The 15,898-nt window shown below is 31.0% G+C and overlaps 3 protein-coding genes and 3 non-coding genes across 6 annotated transcripts; 3 read left to right on the top strand and 3 right to left on the bottom strand.

Annotated features, from left to right (window-relative positions):
* Positions 1 to 1,280: 1,280 nt before the first annotated feature.
* LOC105776639 (laccase-22) lies at positions 1,281 to 4,164 on the top strand. The gene is made up of 6 exons (XM_012599425.2): positions 1,281 to 1,442; positions 1,522 to 1,673; positions 1,756 to 2,000; positions 2,084 to 2,212; positions 2,297 to 3,217; positions 3,702 to 4,164. The coding sequence occupies exons 1-6, from the start codon at positions 1,296 to 1,298 to the stop codon at positions 3,830 to 3,832; spliced, it is 1,725 nt and encodes a 574-aa protein (XP_012454879.1). The 5' UTR covers positions 1,281 to 1,295; the 3' UTR covers positions 3,833 to 4,164.
* A 665-nt stretch (positions 4,165 to 4,829) lies between these two features.
* On the bottom strand, positions 4,830 to 4,902 carry TRNAR-CCU (transfer RNA arginine (anticodon CCU)). Its single transcript has one exon. It is a non-coding gene; the product is annotated as a tRNA-Arg (tRNA).
* Positions 4,903 to 4,982: 80 nt separating this feature from the next.
* TRNAR-CCU (transfer RNA arginine (anticodon CCU)) lies at positions 4,983 to 5,055 on the bottom strand. The gene has a single exon. It is a non-coding gene; the product is annotated as a tRNA-Arg (tRNA).
* Positions 5,056 to 6,372: 1,317 nt separating this feature from the next.
* TRNAR-CCU (transfer RNA arginine (anticodon CCU)) lies at positions 6,373 to 6,445 on the bottom strand. The gene has a single exon. It is a non-coding gene; the product is annotated as a tRNA-Arg (tRNA).
* Positions 6,446 to 8,145: 1,700 nt separating this feature from the next.
* Positions 8,146 to 9,969, top strand: LOC105775723 (transcription factor DIVARICATA; the record flags this gene model as incomplete). The annotated part of the gene is made up of 2 exons (XM_012598198.2): positions 8,146 to 8,309; positions 9,172 to 9,969. Coding segments are annotated over 2 exons (513 nt in total), but the record flags the coding sequence as incomplete, so codon positions are not given.
* A 2,836-nt stretch (positions 9,970 to 12,805) lies between these two features.
* Positions 12,806 to 14,591, top strand: LOC105776640 (transcription factor DIVARICATA). Its single transcript, XM_012599427.2, has 2 exons — positions 12,806 to 13,490; positions 13,975 to 14,591. Exons 1-2 carry the CDS (start codon positions 13,084 to 13,086, stop codon positions 14,396 to 14,398), a joined length of 831 nt encoding a protein of 276 aa, XP_012454881.1. The 5' UTR covers positions 12,806 to 13,083; the 3' UTR covers positions 14,399 to 14,591.
* Positions 14,592 to 15,898: the final 1,307 nt, after the last annotated feature.

Below are 15,898 nucleotides of genomic sequence, written 5' to 3' on the forward strand. Positions count from 1 at the left end.
TAACCCTAAGAAACTGGGTGGCTCCCATTTGACCACGTAGTTCCGTGTCTGTCCGTACGTACACAAATGGTTGAACTTCAAAATATCTCCAAATTATGGTTTATATTTTAAATTGGTCCCTAAATTTTAAAACGTTTTAACTGGTTCCTTAAAGTATGAGTATCGTATCAATCTGGTCCTTCAATTAGCCTAACACTAGTTTAGTCATTAAATACCCATTCAGATATGATTTAGAGCATATTTAAAACACATTTATACTACTATATAGCTTTGATCTAATGTATTAAAAAAAATAGTGCCATTAAAATTTAAGAACGTCATTGGTTTTTAACAAGCCAGATTTAAGTTATCCATATAATAGATACAAACATATTTAGAACTTAACCCATTTACTTTAAATAAACTCCACGTTAAATCTAAACTAACACTTAAAGCCCAAAATGACGGAAGGACCTAAATGACATAGAATGATGGACTTTTGGTGCAATTAACTCGAAAACTTACATATATAGTAATCCTTAGGTTAAAATATGCCATAAGTCTTGTACTCTTCGTAAATTTAAAATTTAGTCTTGTACTTTTATTTCTAAGAATTTAGTCCCACTCCTTTTTAGATTTCAAAATTAAAGTCCAACATTTAACACTGTTAAGATTATTTTGTTAAATTCAGATTCACTACGTCATTTTTTAGTTATATTATTACCAAGTGATTATTTTTTTAATCTCAAAATGTCACAACAACGAATTTAACAAAAAAAAAACAGTGCTATCAATTGGACTTGAATTTTGAAATCTAGAAAGTAGAAGAAGTAATTTTAAATTTGTAAAGAGTATAGGGACTTATATCAAATTTTAACTTAATAAGTAAATTTAAGCAGATACATGGGGCCATTGCCATTAAAAAAACAACTGAAATAATAAACTATATATACATTTGTTATAACTAAAACAGAATTGTATTTTTATCAACAACTTTTGTACTTTAAATGTTGTAAGAAAACTACATGAAACTAGAACACCAATTTGTAATGAACAAGGAAGAATTTAAGGATACACACATTGCAGAGAATTTAAGTTGTGCAGATGGGAAGTAAGTTTCAGACGTAATCCAAGTATCAATCACTTGAAAGTGGCGACAACCTTTGCAAAAACATACGATGACTTTGAGCTACTACTTTGTGTAACATCCAAGTAAACTTTGTGTAACCTGTCATGGCATCTTCTTCATTCACCTAACCAGCTAAAACGACATTGCATCATTGGTGATTTTGCTATAAAAACCCCGGTTTGCAGCCATGGTTTCTTCTAAATTTAAACAAGACAAGAGGTTAGAGACGAAAGGAGCTGTTTTAAGTATGGTTTGTTGGGTTCGGACATTGTTGTTTATTTCTGTTTTGGTTCCTGCATTTGTGGAGTGCCGGATTCGGCATTACCATTTCAATGTAAGTAAATTTAGGTGCCGTGTTGAGTTTACTAAACGAGTTATATCCGTGTCATGTTTACGAGTTGTGTTCAATTCAGGTGGTTGTAAAAAATGCAACGAAGCTTTGTTCGACCAAGCCGATTGTGACCGTGAATGGGACGTTTCCGGGACCGAGACTTTATGCTCGAGAAGGCGACAACGTGCTAGTAAGGCTAACTAATCATGTTCAATACAACGTTACAATCCATTGGTAAGCAAGTTTTATAACAAAAGTTTTATGGAACTTTAGTGAGTCTACAAATTGTGGAACGTTATTCGTCTTGATGCTGTAGGCATGGGGTACGGCAACTTCGAACCGGTTGGTCCGATGGACCAGCATATATCACTCAGTGTCCAATTCAACCAGGCCAAAACTTTCTTTATAACTTCACATTAACAGGTCAAAGAGGGACACTCCTTTGGCATGCGCATATTTCGTGGTTGAGAACGACTGTGCATGGTGCTATTGTTATCTTACCGAAAAAAGGTGTACCTTATCCGTTCCCGAAACCGTATAAGGAAAAGGTCATCGTATTAGGTGAGTTTCAGTCATTCGGGTCACGTTGAAGCTCGTTTTGCATGCATAGAATGTGTTAATAAGATTAATTGTTGATATTTCAGGAGAATGGTGGAAAGCGGACACCGAAGCCGTGGTGAAGCAAGCAACGCAAACTGGTTTGCCTCCGAATATATCAGATGCACACACGATTAATGGCCATCCGGGGCCGGTTCCTAACTGTTCTTCCGATGGTATTAGCATTGGACCATATACAATCCGTGTTCCATTTGATCATAATTGTAAAAATCGTAATTTCCTTCGATTTGTGAATGCAGATGCATATACTTTACATGTCGAAACTGGGAAAACCTATCTACTTCGGGTCATAAATGCCGCGGTGAACGATGAACTCTTTTTCAAAATTGCAAACCACAATCTAACCGTTGTGGAAGTCGATGCGTGTTATACGAAACCCTTTGAAACCGATACATTATTTCTCGGTCCAGGACAAACCACAACTGCACTTCTTAAAGCAGATCAAGGCATTGGCAAGTCCTTAATAGCTATATCTCCATTTATGGACACTACCGTTGCGGTCAATAACTTGACCGGAATTGGATACTTACGATACAATCACACCCTAGCCTTTACACCAACTACCTTTGTTGCCATCCCTGCCGTAAATGCAACACCCGTGACATCGGTTTTTTCTGATTCTCTTCGAAGCCTTAATTCGAAACAATACCCTGCCAACGTCCCTTTAACCATCGATCATTCACTATTTTTCACCATCGGGGTCGGGATTAACCCTTGTGCCACATGTTTCAATGGTTCACGAGCCGTAGCAGCTATTAACAATGTATCCTTTGTCATGCCAACTACAGCAATCCTTCAAGCACATTACTACGGAATAAATGGCGTTTTCACTGATGATTTCCCAGCAAAGCCGGCAATACCATTCAATTATACAGGCACTCCACCGTCTGGTGTACAAACGATGAACGGAACCAAGGTATACAGATTGGCCTATAATTCAACAGTTCAACTTGTGATCCAAGGGAACACTATAATAGCACCCGAGAGCCATCCAACCCATCTTCACGGATCCAACTTCTTTGTAGTCGGTAGAGGGGTTGGAAACTTCGATCCGGAGAAGGATCCATTGAAATTCAATCTTGTCGATCCGGTTGAACGGAACACAGTAAGCGTACCAACTGCAGGGTGGACTGCAATAAGATTCAGAGCAGATAACCCAGGTAACATTAAAAAATTTACAAAATGCTTTATTTTTTGTTGCTATCAAATCTTAAGTAATAGTACCATCTTAAATCAAAAAGCAAACTAGTCATTTCTATAAAAAATTTCATCCATTTCTACTGTTAAATACTGTCATGACTGACGAAATAATCGGATAGTTACATATGACGTGTCACATGTACCTTAGACTGACGTACATAAACCAGTTTTTAACAGTAAAAATAGATAAAATTTTTAATAGAAACACTAATTTACTCTTTAATCTATCGTGCAAAGACCTCCATAATAATTTAATTTATCTAAATATTATTGATGATAAAGAAATTGCATCTTATTTTTTGTCATTTTTAACATTACTTGAACGGCAAGCAAGGTCTTCATAAACTGTCAATTCAGCTAGCTCTAACAACAAGCAACCAAAATTTTCTTTAAACAAACAAACATGTTCCATGTTCCAACATTATGCTATCGGGTATTTTTTAGGGGTCTGGTTTTTTCATTGCCATCTGGAAGTTCATACAACATGGGGACTTAAGATGGCATTCTTGGTGGAAAACGGAAGAGGCCCGAACGAGTCTATCGAACCGCCTCCGAGCGATCTTCCAAAGTGTTGAACCGAGTTTTAAGACAACTTTGAGAATCAAAGTTTGAGGGTGGAGAGGAGAATCAGATGCTGAGTTAGAAATGTTGAAAAAAGATAAGGTAAAGATAATAAACAGCAGATGATGAAAGGGTGGTTGTTGTTTTCTTTTTGTTCATTTTAAAGATTAATTTTAAGTTGTATAGTTTGAAATCCTTGTAATAAGCTTTCATTTTCAATCAGTTTGAGTTTTTGGTGGGGTGGATATATATATATAGTTTGAGTGTATGTAAAGCATGTATATATCTATAAGAGGTTCCAATTAAAATTTATGATGAAATTGAAAGTGTGGGAAATTTGGAAAGATATTATTATTTTAACTATTTTTCAAGTATTTTTTTACCAGAAGAAAAAGAAAAGGAAAGAAAATCAATCCGAATTTTATATTTTATTTAATTCATAATTTTTTAAAATTTGTATGATGTAAAATCAATTATTTTATTTTTTAGGTAGTGAAAATAACTTAAAATACCGTACGAAAATTATTTTTTAAAATATATGAGTTATTGATTATTTTATTTACTTAAAGATAATTTTTAAAAATATATTGAAATTATACCTAAAAATGTCCAAAAGTCATTAAAAGCTGTTAAAATAAAGTAAAACGAAATCAAAATTAATATGAAAACTGAAAATTGAATTGAACTAAACGAAATTATTATAGAGGGTTAAAATTTGTCTGAATCGGACCAATAACGAAAAACATAGAACATCAAATGAAAATTCTTAAAATTATTTTTATTTAAAAATAAATTTTAAAAAGTATTTATAAAAGATATTCAAAACTTTACTTCAAAAATAATCAAAAGTCATAAAACAAAGCCTATTTTATTAAACTAAAATGAAAAACTTAAAAATAATTTGAAAACTGAAAATTAAATTAAATCGAAATGGAGAATTAAAATCTAAGCGAAACGGACCTATAAAATAAAAAAGAAATAAAAGAAACCCCAAAAGGATTTACGATAGAACGCGCCAGATAGGGGTCGAACCTATGACCTTCTGCTTAGGAAACAGACGCTCTATCCACTGAGCTACAGGCGCACTGATGACTGGGGTTCATAAAATCACAAAAAAAGAAAAAAGAAGCACAAAAAAAATCCCAAAAAGAAGCAATAACAGAACGCGCCAGATAGGGGTCGAACCTACGACCTTCTGCTTAGGAAACAGACGCTCTATCCACTGAGCTACAAGCGCTTCGACGGAAGTTATTCATAAAGTAAGAAAATGACTAATATCTAGAGAGGCTTTTTTTCCCATGAGTTCTAAGAAAAATTAGTAAATTTTTTTATTTTCTCATTTATTTAGCAAATTAGTAGAGTTTGCAGAGGGTGAGAGGTGAAGTCGATACCTTAGGGGACCAACTTCAGTATATCAAACCAAAAACCCTACATTATGCATGCACGGACACTAAATGAGTACAAGAAGATTGAGAGATATAATTTTCTTGTGCATGCATTTTTTAGAGGCTACAAAATGTAGATGTTAGGTCAAAAGAAAGCTGTTTGGAGATGATGGAATAAGGCAGAAGGTTATCACATGTCATTATGTTATTGATTGTTAGTGTCACATTAGTATATTTTAACAGTGTTAATCAGGTACATAAAAAAAGTACCAAATTGACTTACGGTGTACAAGTTTAGGTACTAGTTAGATTCAAAAAAAGTTTAGGTAGCAAGTACGTATAAATTGTCAAATTCAAGTACATTCGTATATGTAAACCCGTAAAAAAATTTAATAAATGATCCTTAAATTTTAGAATGTTCTAATTAAGTTTTTAAAGTATCAAATTTATATTGATCAGGTCCTTACGTCCACTTAGCTATTAGGTTTTCAATGCTAGCACAGATTTGAGTTGGAATATATTTAAAATGAATGGATCAAATTGCAAGTACGTCTGTACCTACCGCATCAACTTAGATCTATATTGTAGGAACACATATGCTTAAAATTTGTTCCACGTATTTTGAATATATTTCATGTCAAATTTAAACGAGTACTTAACAACTAAGTTGGTCGGTAGACTAACAAAAAAATCTGTTTAATAAAATATGATACTTTAAATATTAAATTAAAATATTTTGCAAGAATTTTTAATAGTTTAGTCAATTTTTTAATTTAAAAAATTGAAAATCAATTCAATTGGTGGTATTTGGATGGTTTTGTTCATAATTTTAAAAATTATAGTTACTTGGATTGAACTGAAATTTATTTTTATTTAATTGATAATTAATTTTAATTTTATGATGTAAAATTAAATATTTTATATTTAAAATAATTAAAATAACTTAAAAATACTATATAAAAATATTTTTTCCAAATATTTACTTAAAATTAAAAAGTATTATCTACCAAAAAAATTAAAAGTATTTATATATTGAAACTTTATAAAATAATTTAAATAACCATAAAAAACCTATTTTATTAAAATAAAATAAATCAAAGCCTAAAATTAATATGAAAAATCAAAAATCAAGGGACGATTCCAAAAATCATGTCTGATACCAAATAGGACGCGCCAGATAGGGGTCGAACCTATGACTTTCTGCTTAGGAAACAGACGCTCTATCCACTGAGCTACAGGCGCCTCGATGCCTTTATATTTACCAATATGTTTTATTATAAAATATTTTGTAATTCAAGAAATCAAAAGTGGGTGATGGCTAAAGATTTATGACAAAAGTGTTTGAGAAAATTACTTTTGAAAATTTGATGGTATTTACCATTGCTATTCATAAGTGCTTTTGAGAAAATAAAATGTCTATTTTAGACATAATATTGTTAAGTATAAGATTTAATAAGGGATAAAAAGTAATTTCATTGAAAAACACTTAAAATCCCATTTTAAAATCAATGTTCGGTTTTAAAAGTTACTTGTTTACTAAATTTTTGGATTGAAAAATTGTTTTTCAACACACTACTAATATTTTTAAAACAGATAATGTCAATAAAATTTATGACAATTATTTATTTTATTTTAACACATGTGATTAAATTATCTATAATGTAGATAATATACATGCTTGCGTTTGATAGACGTATTTTGAATATGTTTCATATCTAAATTAATGGGTTAATATCATGTGATACTTTAAGGATTAAATTAAAATGATTTAAATTTAGATATCAACTTAAAATATATATTGAGAAGAGCTTGAGAGCATTTGGCACAATTAATAATTAAATTATACACAAATTATCATAATAATTGAATGGTGAAAAGCTTTATAATGCTTTTTTTTGTTTGTCTTTTAAGATTATCATTACAACTTTATGAAAATGTGAATAATCATATCTAATTCAATGGTGGTGGATAAATATGCAAATTTTATAATTTTTTTCTTTTACCTTTTCTAGATGATCATCTCAACTTTATGAACTTATGGTTGAATTTATTTAATTGACTTTTTTTAGTAATCAAAATTGAAATGACAATTTCAAATTAAAAGAATGAAAATTATACATATATTTAGGATTTGAAGATAATATGCTATTGAGTTTAGTATTTTAGGGTTTAATTTTATTAATTCAATTTAATTTTTGGATAATATGTATAAATTATTAATTGGGTTTAATTTTTGGGTATTGGATTTGGATATTATGAATAATATGTTGAGCTTGGAATTTGAATTTATATATTTTAAAATTATAAATATAATTTAATATATTTTTTAAAGTGGTTAATTTGATTTTCTCATTTCAAAATCGAAATCAATCTAGTTTAATTATTTTACCATACCTCTCAAACCAAATTACAATCAGCCTGACAATATCGAATTTAACTAGTTCGATTGGTTTAATCTGTTTATTCAACTTTGCACACTCTTATCTGATACTAGAGGGTCTAAGAAGAAGTGAGATTTTATGCTTTAACTAATGTCAATAAATCGAGTGGTAAAGAACACAATACCACTTCAACAAAGTCTCGAGTTTGAGTCTTGTAAACCATGAAAACCGAGCTTTCCATAGTTCTCTTTCCAACAATGAAAACCCAATAAATTTTCAAACTTTCTTATTTATTTTCATTAATTCCAAACATTTTCCCTTCTGATCAAATTATGTTTCTTCTCTTCAAAGAAAACTGTTTTCCATCAGTTTTTAACCATCCCAAAGAATCATCCTCTTTTCTTCTTTTTTTTTTTCATTTATTTTACTGAACTTAGTGTTTAACTTTTGCCCACCACCTTCCATATCTTGCTCTTTATTTAGCTTCTTCTCATCTTCTTCTTCTTCGTCTTCTTCTTCTTCTTCTTCACTTTATTGCCTTGGTTTTAGTACAAGTTCTAAAGTTGCAGAGATGATATCTGGAAAAGTACTGTCTCAGACTCATCTTTTACGTTAGAATTGGTTGATAACAATGATTTTTATGCTTGTAGGAAGAGCTCTAATGGTGCTAAAGGCCCTAATCATGAAAGGAAGAAAGGGATCCCATGGACTATTGAAGAACACAGGTGATTATTTTCCTCCATAAACTAGCTCAAAAATAACTTTAAAATTCTGGGTTTTTCTTATTTTTTATGTTGGTGATTAATTTTAGTCTTGAAAAGTTTGATGAACTTTTAGCTTAGGGTGACTTTAATCAGGTTTCTTGGTTTGCAAGCAATTTTTACCAGTTTCACAGTTCATTTAACCTAGAAGTTAATTTTTTTGTTTGTTAACGTATGCTGTTAGTACCTATGGTATAGAATTCGAGATTTAATTTCTATACTTTAAACGTTGAAAATTCAATTAAAAATCTTAGCCCAGTTCAGTAATTTCTCTTAAACTTGTCATCTCACCGTATTAATTTATTTCCTGTCAATCATGTACCATGTAATATTACGACAACTAGGGGAAGATACAAAGGGGTAGGCAAGGTTGTGACCCGTGAAGATTGAAAATTTATAATTATAACCCCTCTATAAATGATCAAATTCTAAATTAAAGCAAGGAAAAATTATGCTTTGTTTCCCCAAATGAAAAATATTCTATTTAGTCTCTTCAAAACGATAAAATAATAAATTAATACATAATAAAATATATATTTGACATCTCAAAATTTATAATTCAAATTTAGCTCCTTAAAAGAAATTTGAATTCACCCCGATGATGACTTAATCAAAATTTTAAGTTGATAAATTTTGACAAAAAATAGTTATGATTTTAATTATTGGATTGAGATTTTTAAATAAAAAAAGGTAAGAGGATTTAATTTTTCAACCTTTTAAGTATATGGACTAAATCTCAAAAAAATTTCAAAGTATAAGGACTAACAACATATTTTAACCTAAAATTTTCTTTAATGTCCAACAATGAGGTTGCTTTGATTTAAAGGCTGTTTCTACTGGGGATTAAAAAGTATGGTAAAGGGGATTGGAGAAATATCTCAAGGAACTTTGTGGATTCCAAGACACCAACACAAGTTGCAAGCCATGCTCAAAAATACCAGAAGTGGAAGCTTTCAAGGGGGAAAGATGAGAAGAAACCAGGCATCCATGACGTTACAGTTCTCGATCTCACCGGCACAACTGTGTTTTCGGATGATCGTAAACCGCCTTCGGCAAACCAGTCTAATGTAGCATCGCAGCAAAAGCCGGCTAGTATGTCAAAAACAAGCCCTAATGATGGATCAGCTACGGTTTTCGGTTTGGTGAATGGCCAATATGTCAAGACCAGGCTGTAATGTTGTATCCACGTAATAATCTCTTTCATTTTCAATCGTTTGATATATATATACACTTTGAGTGTATGTAATGTAAAATATATGTTGCTGAATCCCTTAGCTTACTGTTCGTGGTGCTATCCTCATAATCCCTTTGAGTGTATGTAATGACAGTGATTTGTTTCTATCAAGGGTATGAGAATTGTACCATATATATATACCCGACGTTTAGCCTACTGGTCATAGGTGCTGTCCTCATAATTCATGTTGTAGATTCGAGTTATGATGTGTGTGTGACAGTGGTTTGTTTCTATCAAGGGTATGTGAATTATACCATATATATATATATATATATAGAACATTTAGTCTACTGATCATAGGTGCTACCCTCATAATCCACGTCCTAAATTCAAGTTATGATGTGTGTGTGACAGTGATTTGTTTCTATCAAAGATGTGTGAATTGTACCATATATATATATATATATATATGACTATTAGGTTCCGACCAAATATTTTTTGATTATGTTCTTCATTTCATTCGAGACACAAAACTTTAATAAAAAAAGAATATGTTCTATGGTTCCCTTTATTGGAAAATCATACAATTACGTTGATTCATTCTAGACTAAAATTACCCATAATTCCTCTTTGACCTTTAAATAGGAGGATAAATACATTTTAGCGTACTCGAATCCACATCCCCTTACATTGACAACAATGTCAATGTCAAAACTCAGTCAACATAAAAATGAAAGGACATTAAAAAATAAATGTTTAATTGTGTTAAATTTTGACCTTATTTAATTTTTTTAATAGTGCAAAGATTAAATTGATTCATTCAATAGTATAGGGACTAATTTGATAAATTATTTATTTAATAATGCAAAGATTTTATTAGAAATCTATTGATTGTTAATGTATCGTATTAAAACTATTTTAATATAATAAAATCTAAACAATTTTAAATTTTACATAAAAATTTACATTTTTCAACTTATATGTTTATCCAAATAAACAAATAATTTACATATAATTTTTTTTCATTAAATTCCATGTTATAAAAAATTATCCATTAATTAAAATTAAAGGTTTTTATGTGCATTTATTAAAGAATAAGTTGTTATATACGTTTCTTTTAACATTAATATCATTATAGGTTCTTATCATATTTGTTTTTCTTGATATAATGTTTAAAACTACCCATAGTCCCTTCCCAACCTTTAAATAGGAGGATAATACGCTTTAGCGCAATCGAACCCATATCCTCTTACACTAACAACAATACCGATACGAATCAAACTATAGTTTATAGACATTTTTAATTTATTTTCTTTTAAAAGTTCATAAAATGACAAAAATGGCGATGGTTAAAGTTTGACAATAAAAATTGTTTAATTAAGGATGCTGGTTTCTATTTTGATTATTTTAATTTTTAATTAAAATAATTATTTGATTTGATCATTACTATTAAAAATTCAGTTAATCTTAAATTAGGGATTTCTCCATAATTAATTTAAAATGTTTTTATTTATTTATACATAGGTACACACGTGTTTATAATTTGCTACACGTATTTTAAAATAACTTCCACATCAAATTCAAACTGATATTTAATGCCAAAATTGATGTCTAAACTAACAGAAAGAACCGATTAATATGATATTAATGCTTTTAAAACTAAATTAGAGTATTAAAATTTTAGATAAAAATAATTATATAATTTAATATAAAAATCATAAAATATATACACAAATCATCATATCTAATTGAATGGTGCATAGCTCTATACTTTTTGTAATGGTGTTTTTTTCTTTTTTTCTTTTAGGATTATGATTACAACTAGACCTGTCCATGGGCCGGGCCGGGCCGGGTTCGGGCCGGGCCTAGAAAAAATTTTCGGCCCGACTCTTAGGCCCGGGCCTGGCCTAGCCCGAAATATGGGCCTGAAATTTTGCCCAGGCCAGGCCCGGGAAAAAAAGAGTAAGCCCGAGCCCGGCCCGGCCTGGCCCGATTTTTAATAAACACAAAAAAATATTTTAAAATTAAAAAAATAAAAATAAAAATATTTTTAAAGTATTTTAAAATTAAAAATTAAAAATATATATTTATTATATTCGGGCCGGGACCGGGCCAAAAAAGTTGAGCCCGAGCCCGGCCCATTTTTTAACGGGCCTCATTTTTTTTCCCAAGCCCATATTTCGGGCTTATATTTTTACCCGAACCCTCCCATATTTCGGACGGGCCGGGCCGCCCAGCCCATGGACAGGTCTAATTACAACTTTATGAAAATGTGATAAAAAATAACATAAAACACATAACACATACAAATAACCAAATATAATTAAATGGTGGTGGTGGATAAATATACAATTTTTTTTCTTTTCCCTTTACAAGATAATCATCATATTTATGAAAAAAATTTAATGTAAAACAATATGTTTACATATAAATAAAAATTTCATCATTTTGGATTTTTAATTAATTTTATATAAAAATATTATATAATTTATTTTATAAAAGAATGATTTTTAATCATTACTTAATAAAGCTGATGATTGGATTTGTAATTTTTAATCATTACTTAATAAAGAATATTAAATTTATTGTAGCGAGTCAATATTCAATTATAATTTTTAAAAGAGGTCAAAAGTATGGTTTTTTTATTGTATTAACATATTATTTCATAAATTTTAAAGGGATTATAAAGAAATTTTACCATCATTTGCGAGGGGTCAAAGCTCCCGCCTGCCGCCTTAATATTGTTTTTGTCAGTTAATGAATATTAGGTGGAATGTAATAAACTCAATAATTTTTAAATCTAAAACATAACTCTCGTTTAGACATCTAACCCGATTCAACTCTAGATTTAACTGCTCAAAAATCTAAAGTATAAGACAAAAAATATATATATACCACTTTAAAAACTTCAATCCAATCCTAGGATGCCACCTTTCATAGCTTCCTTTTTCTCTTTCTTTCCCTTGAACTCATCCACTTGAAAACCTTTTTTTTTTTTTTTTCTTCAAATCTTCTTCTCATTATTTACCTTAATTCTCTTCGACATTTCCCTTTTGATCCAAATTCCATTTCTTCTCTTCAAAGAAAACCCAATTTTCTCACTATTTCCATCAAATTTTAACCAATCCAAAGAATCATCTTTTTTTTTCATTTATTTTACTCAACTTGTTCTTTCTTTAGCTTGTTTTTCATCTTTTTCTTCTTCACTTTATTGCCATGTTTTTAGGATATATATAAGTTCTAAAGTTCCAAGCTTTGCTTGTTATAACCTTCTTCAAACAATTTCAGCTTTGTTTTATTATTGTTATATAAATAAATCAAAAAGAAAGAAAAAAACCCAGATTTTCTTGCCTTGGTTCTTTTCAAAATTCACTTGATTCTTTAAAAGATTAGTCTTTTTAGATTCTTTAGCAAAAAGAAGAAAAAAAGTTTGATTCTTGATTCCCAAGTAAAATAATTCCGATTTTTAATGCTCTTTTTAAGCATCTAAATATTACTTCTTTCATCTCCAACATGATCACTGTTTTCCCAACTTAAAATTTTCTTCTTTCTTTTCTTTTTGGTATGAATTTTTCAAGTATGGAAGCTTTATTTTCAACATCTTTTATGTCAAATATGGATTGGTTTCATCAAGAGAACCAAAATACATATTGGACTAAAGAAGAAAACAAAAGGTTTGAGCATGCTTTAGCTATATATGGTGACGATGTACCTGATAGATGGATAAAAGTTGCAGAGATGATACCTGGTAAAACTGTTTTAGATGTTATTAAACAGTACAGGGAATTAGAAGAAGATGTTTCCGATATCGAAGCCGGTCGAATTCCGATCCCCGGTTATCCCACCTCATCTTTTACATTAGAATTGGTCGATAACCATGATTTTGATGGTTATAGGAAAAGACCTAATGGTGCTAAAGGCCATGATCATGAAAGGAAAAAAGGTGTCCCATGGACTGAAGATGAACACAGGTGATTATTTTTAGTTCAAAATTCAGTTTAAAATTCTGGGTTTTTCTTATTTTTCATGTTGGTGATTGTTTGATTGATGAAATTTTAGCTTAGAATTACTTTAATCAGGTTTATTGTGTTGCAAGTAAACTTCAGGTAAAAAATTTTCTTCAATGTTTAACAATGGTTGCTTTGATGAATTTTGTTTGAAATTGGGGTTTTCTTATTTTTCATGTTGGTGATTGTCTGATTGATGAACTTTTAACTTAGGGTTACTTTAATCAGGTTTCTTGTGTTGCAAGTAAACTTGTAGGTAAATTTTTTTTCTTTAATATCAAACAATGGTTGCTTTGATGAATTTAGATTAAAATTGTGGGTTTTTCTTATCTTTCATGTTGGTCATTGTCTGATTGATGAAATATTGGCTTAGGGTTACTCTAATTAGGTTTCTTGTTTTGCAAGTAAACTTGTACTAAAAATGGTTGCTTTGATTATGGCATTAAAGGAGGTTTCTAATGGGACTTGTAAAGTATGGTAAAGGGGATTGGAGAAATATTTCAAGGAACTTTGTGGTTTCAAAGACACCTACACAAGTTGCTAGCCATGCCCAAAAATATTACCAAAGGCAACTTTCAGGGGGAAAAGATAAGAGGAGACCGAGCATCCACGATATCACGGTTCTCAATCTCAGTAGCACCACTACGTTTTCGGACCATCGTAAGGCTGTGTCTATAAACCAGTCTAATGTCCTTACATTGCAGCATAAGATAGCCAGTATGTCAAAAGCTGTAGGCCTTAATGGGTCGGTTACGGTTTTCGATTCGGGGAATGGAAACAGGTTTACATCGTCGCAGTACCAGGCTGCTCAAAATCTGTATGGTAATGCTTATCATGGAGCTCATATCAAACATCAAAGTTCAGTATTCTAAAACCCTTCACAACAAGATATGTAAGGCTGTTGTTGTTCTCTGTTGTACTCGAAAGTCGTCTCGGTTTTTCGAATCTAATAACGTTTGGGGTTCTTTCATGGTGTTAAAAAACGGTCTTATTGTTACACAAGGATGAAAACAAATCATGTACTGTAAATTCGAAAATAAATACGCTATTCCGGTTCGCGAAAAACCGGCTATCTGGAGTACGATAATAACATGTTAAACACTTAAATCTTTCATTTGTTCATAATTTTCATACAGGGTACTAAAAAGCCTTGTTGGGTCATCCATAGCTTGAAACCAAACCCTACGAGGCCACAAATCGAGACACGACCGGACACGTTCGAGGCCAAGATCGATGATTATCTGTAAATGGCATGGAACTGCAATGTCAAATTGTGATTTGGTCTTGAAAAAGGTGACTCAATGAGCACTCTCCCATTGGAAATTCCATGGTATCTAATTGCTTTGTGTTAGGGACCCCTTTCCGCCAATTTCACCTTTTCTTTATGGATTCAATATGGCCAACTTGACTCAGTCTTTGATTGCAATCACTTAGTAGAAGCTGAGTCTGCATTCCACTTAACTCAGCATCACATGCTTCAAATCTTCTACGGAATATATATACACATATAATGTTTATATATATGTTATTGATCAACTTTATATTGGTCCAATCCAAATTCGCCATTTTCTTTTGAGATTCCTCTTTCAGCCAACCCAACTGTCAATGCGTGGCAAAGATTGATTCATTCAACATAGTAGCTTCTTTATGTCCTTTTGTGCGCGGTCCTCGACTCTCTATTTTTCTTTCAAGTGTTGGTGTCGGACATTTATATCTAACGCAAATTTATACATACTAAAAGGTTGTAAAAGAAAAACTTACCCGTTTGGGGTGTAATCGAGCTTGGTAGAACTTGAAGACTAAAAAACTCTAACTCAACCAAACATTTATTTTTAAGCTCGAGATTGGCTCATGGTATAATTGAGCTTGATTATGTTCGTTTATCAGTTTTGTACTCAAACCCAAACTCAAATTCGATTAAATTTTGGTTAATAATATATATTAAGGTAATATAAATTAAAATTAAAAAGTTCGATAAAATTCACGAACCGTTCGAGCCGTATATTACTAAACTCGAATTCGATTCGAAAAATTCAAGCTCATCTCGGTAATTACCGAATAGGAAAACCTTTACTTGTTAACCAAAGGAGGGGGGGAACATCTAGCTTTGAAATTAGGCAGAATCTGATGTTTGACTTTTTTTCTCCTTGACCTTAAGAGTATTTTTTTTCCCTTATGGATAAAGGAAAGAATATTATTTACTTTTTCAGATTCTTCCTTATGGACTGGAACTGCTAATTTATTACTTTATTTTGTGCTTAAACTTGTGCTAAATGATCCTGGAAATCAAGCAAAATTGCCTACTATTTACAATATATTCCATGATAAAAGAAAATTGTTAATCTTCTGATAAGAATCTGAGAAAATACTGT

This window comes from Gossypium raimondii, chromosome 10, assembly GCF_025698545.1.
Source record: "Gossypium raimondii isolate GPD5lz chromosome 10, ASM2569854v1, whole genome shotgun sequence".
Taxonomy (NCBI): Eukaryota; Viridiplantae; Streptophyta; class Magnoliopsida; order Malvales; family Malvaceae; genus Gossypium; species Gossypium raimondii.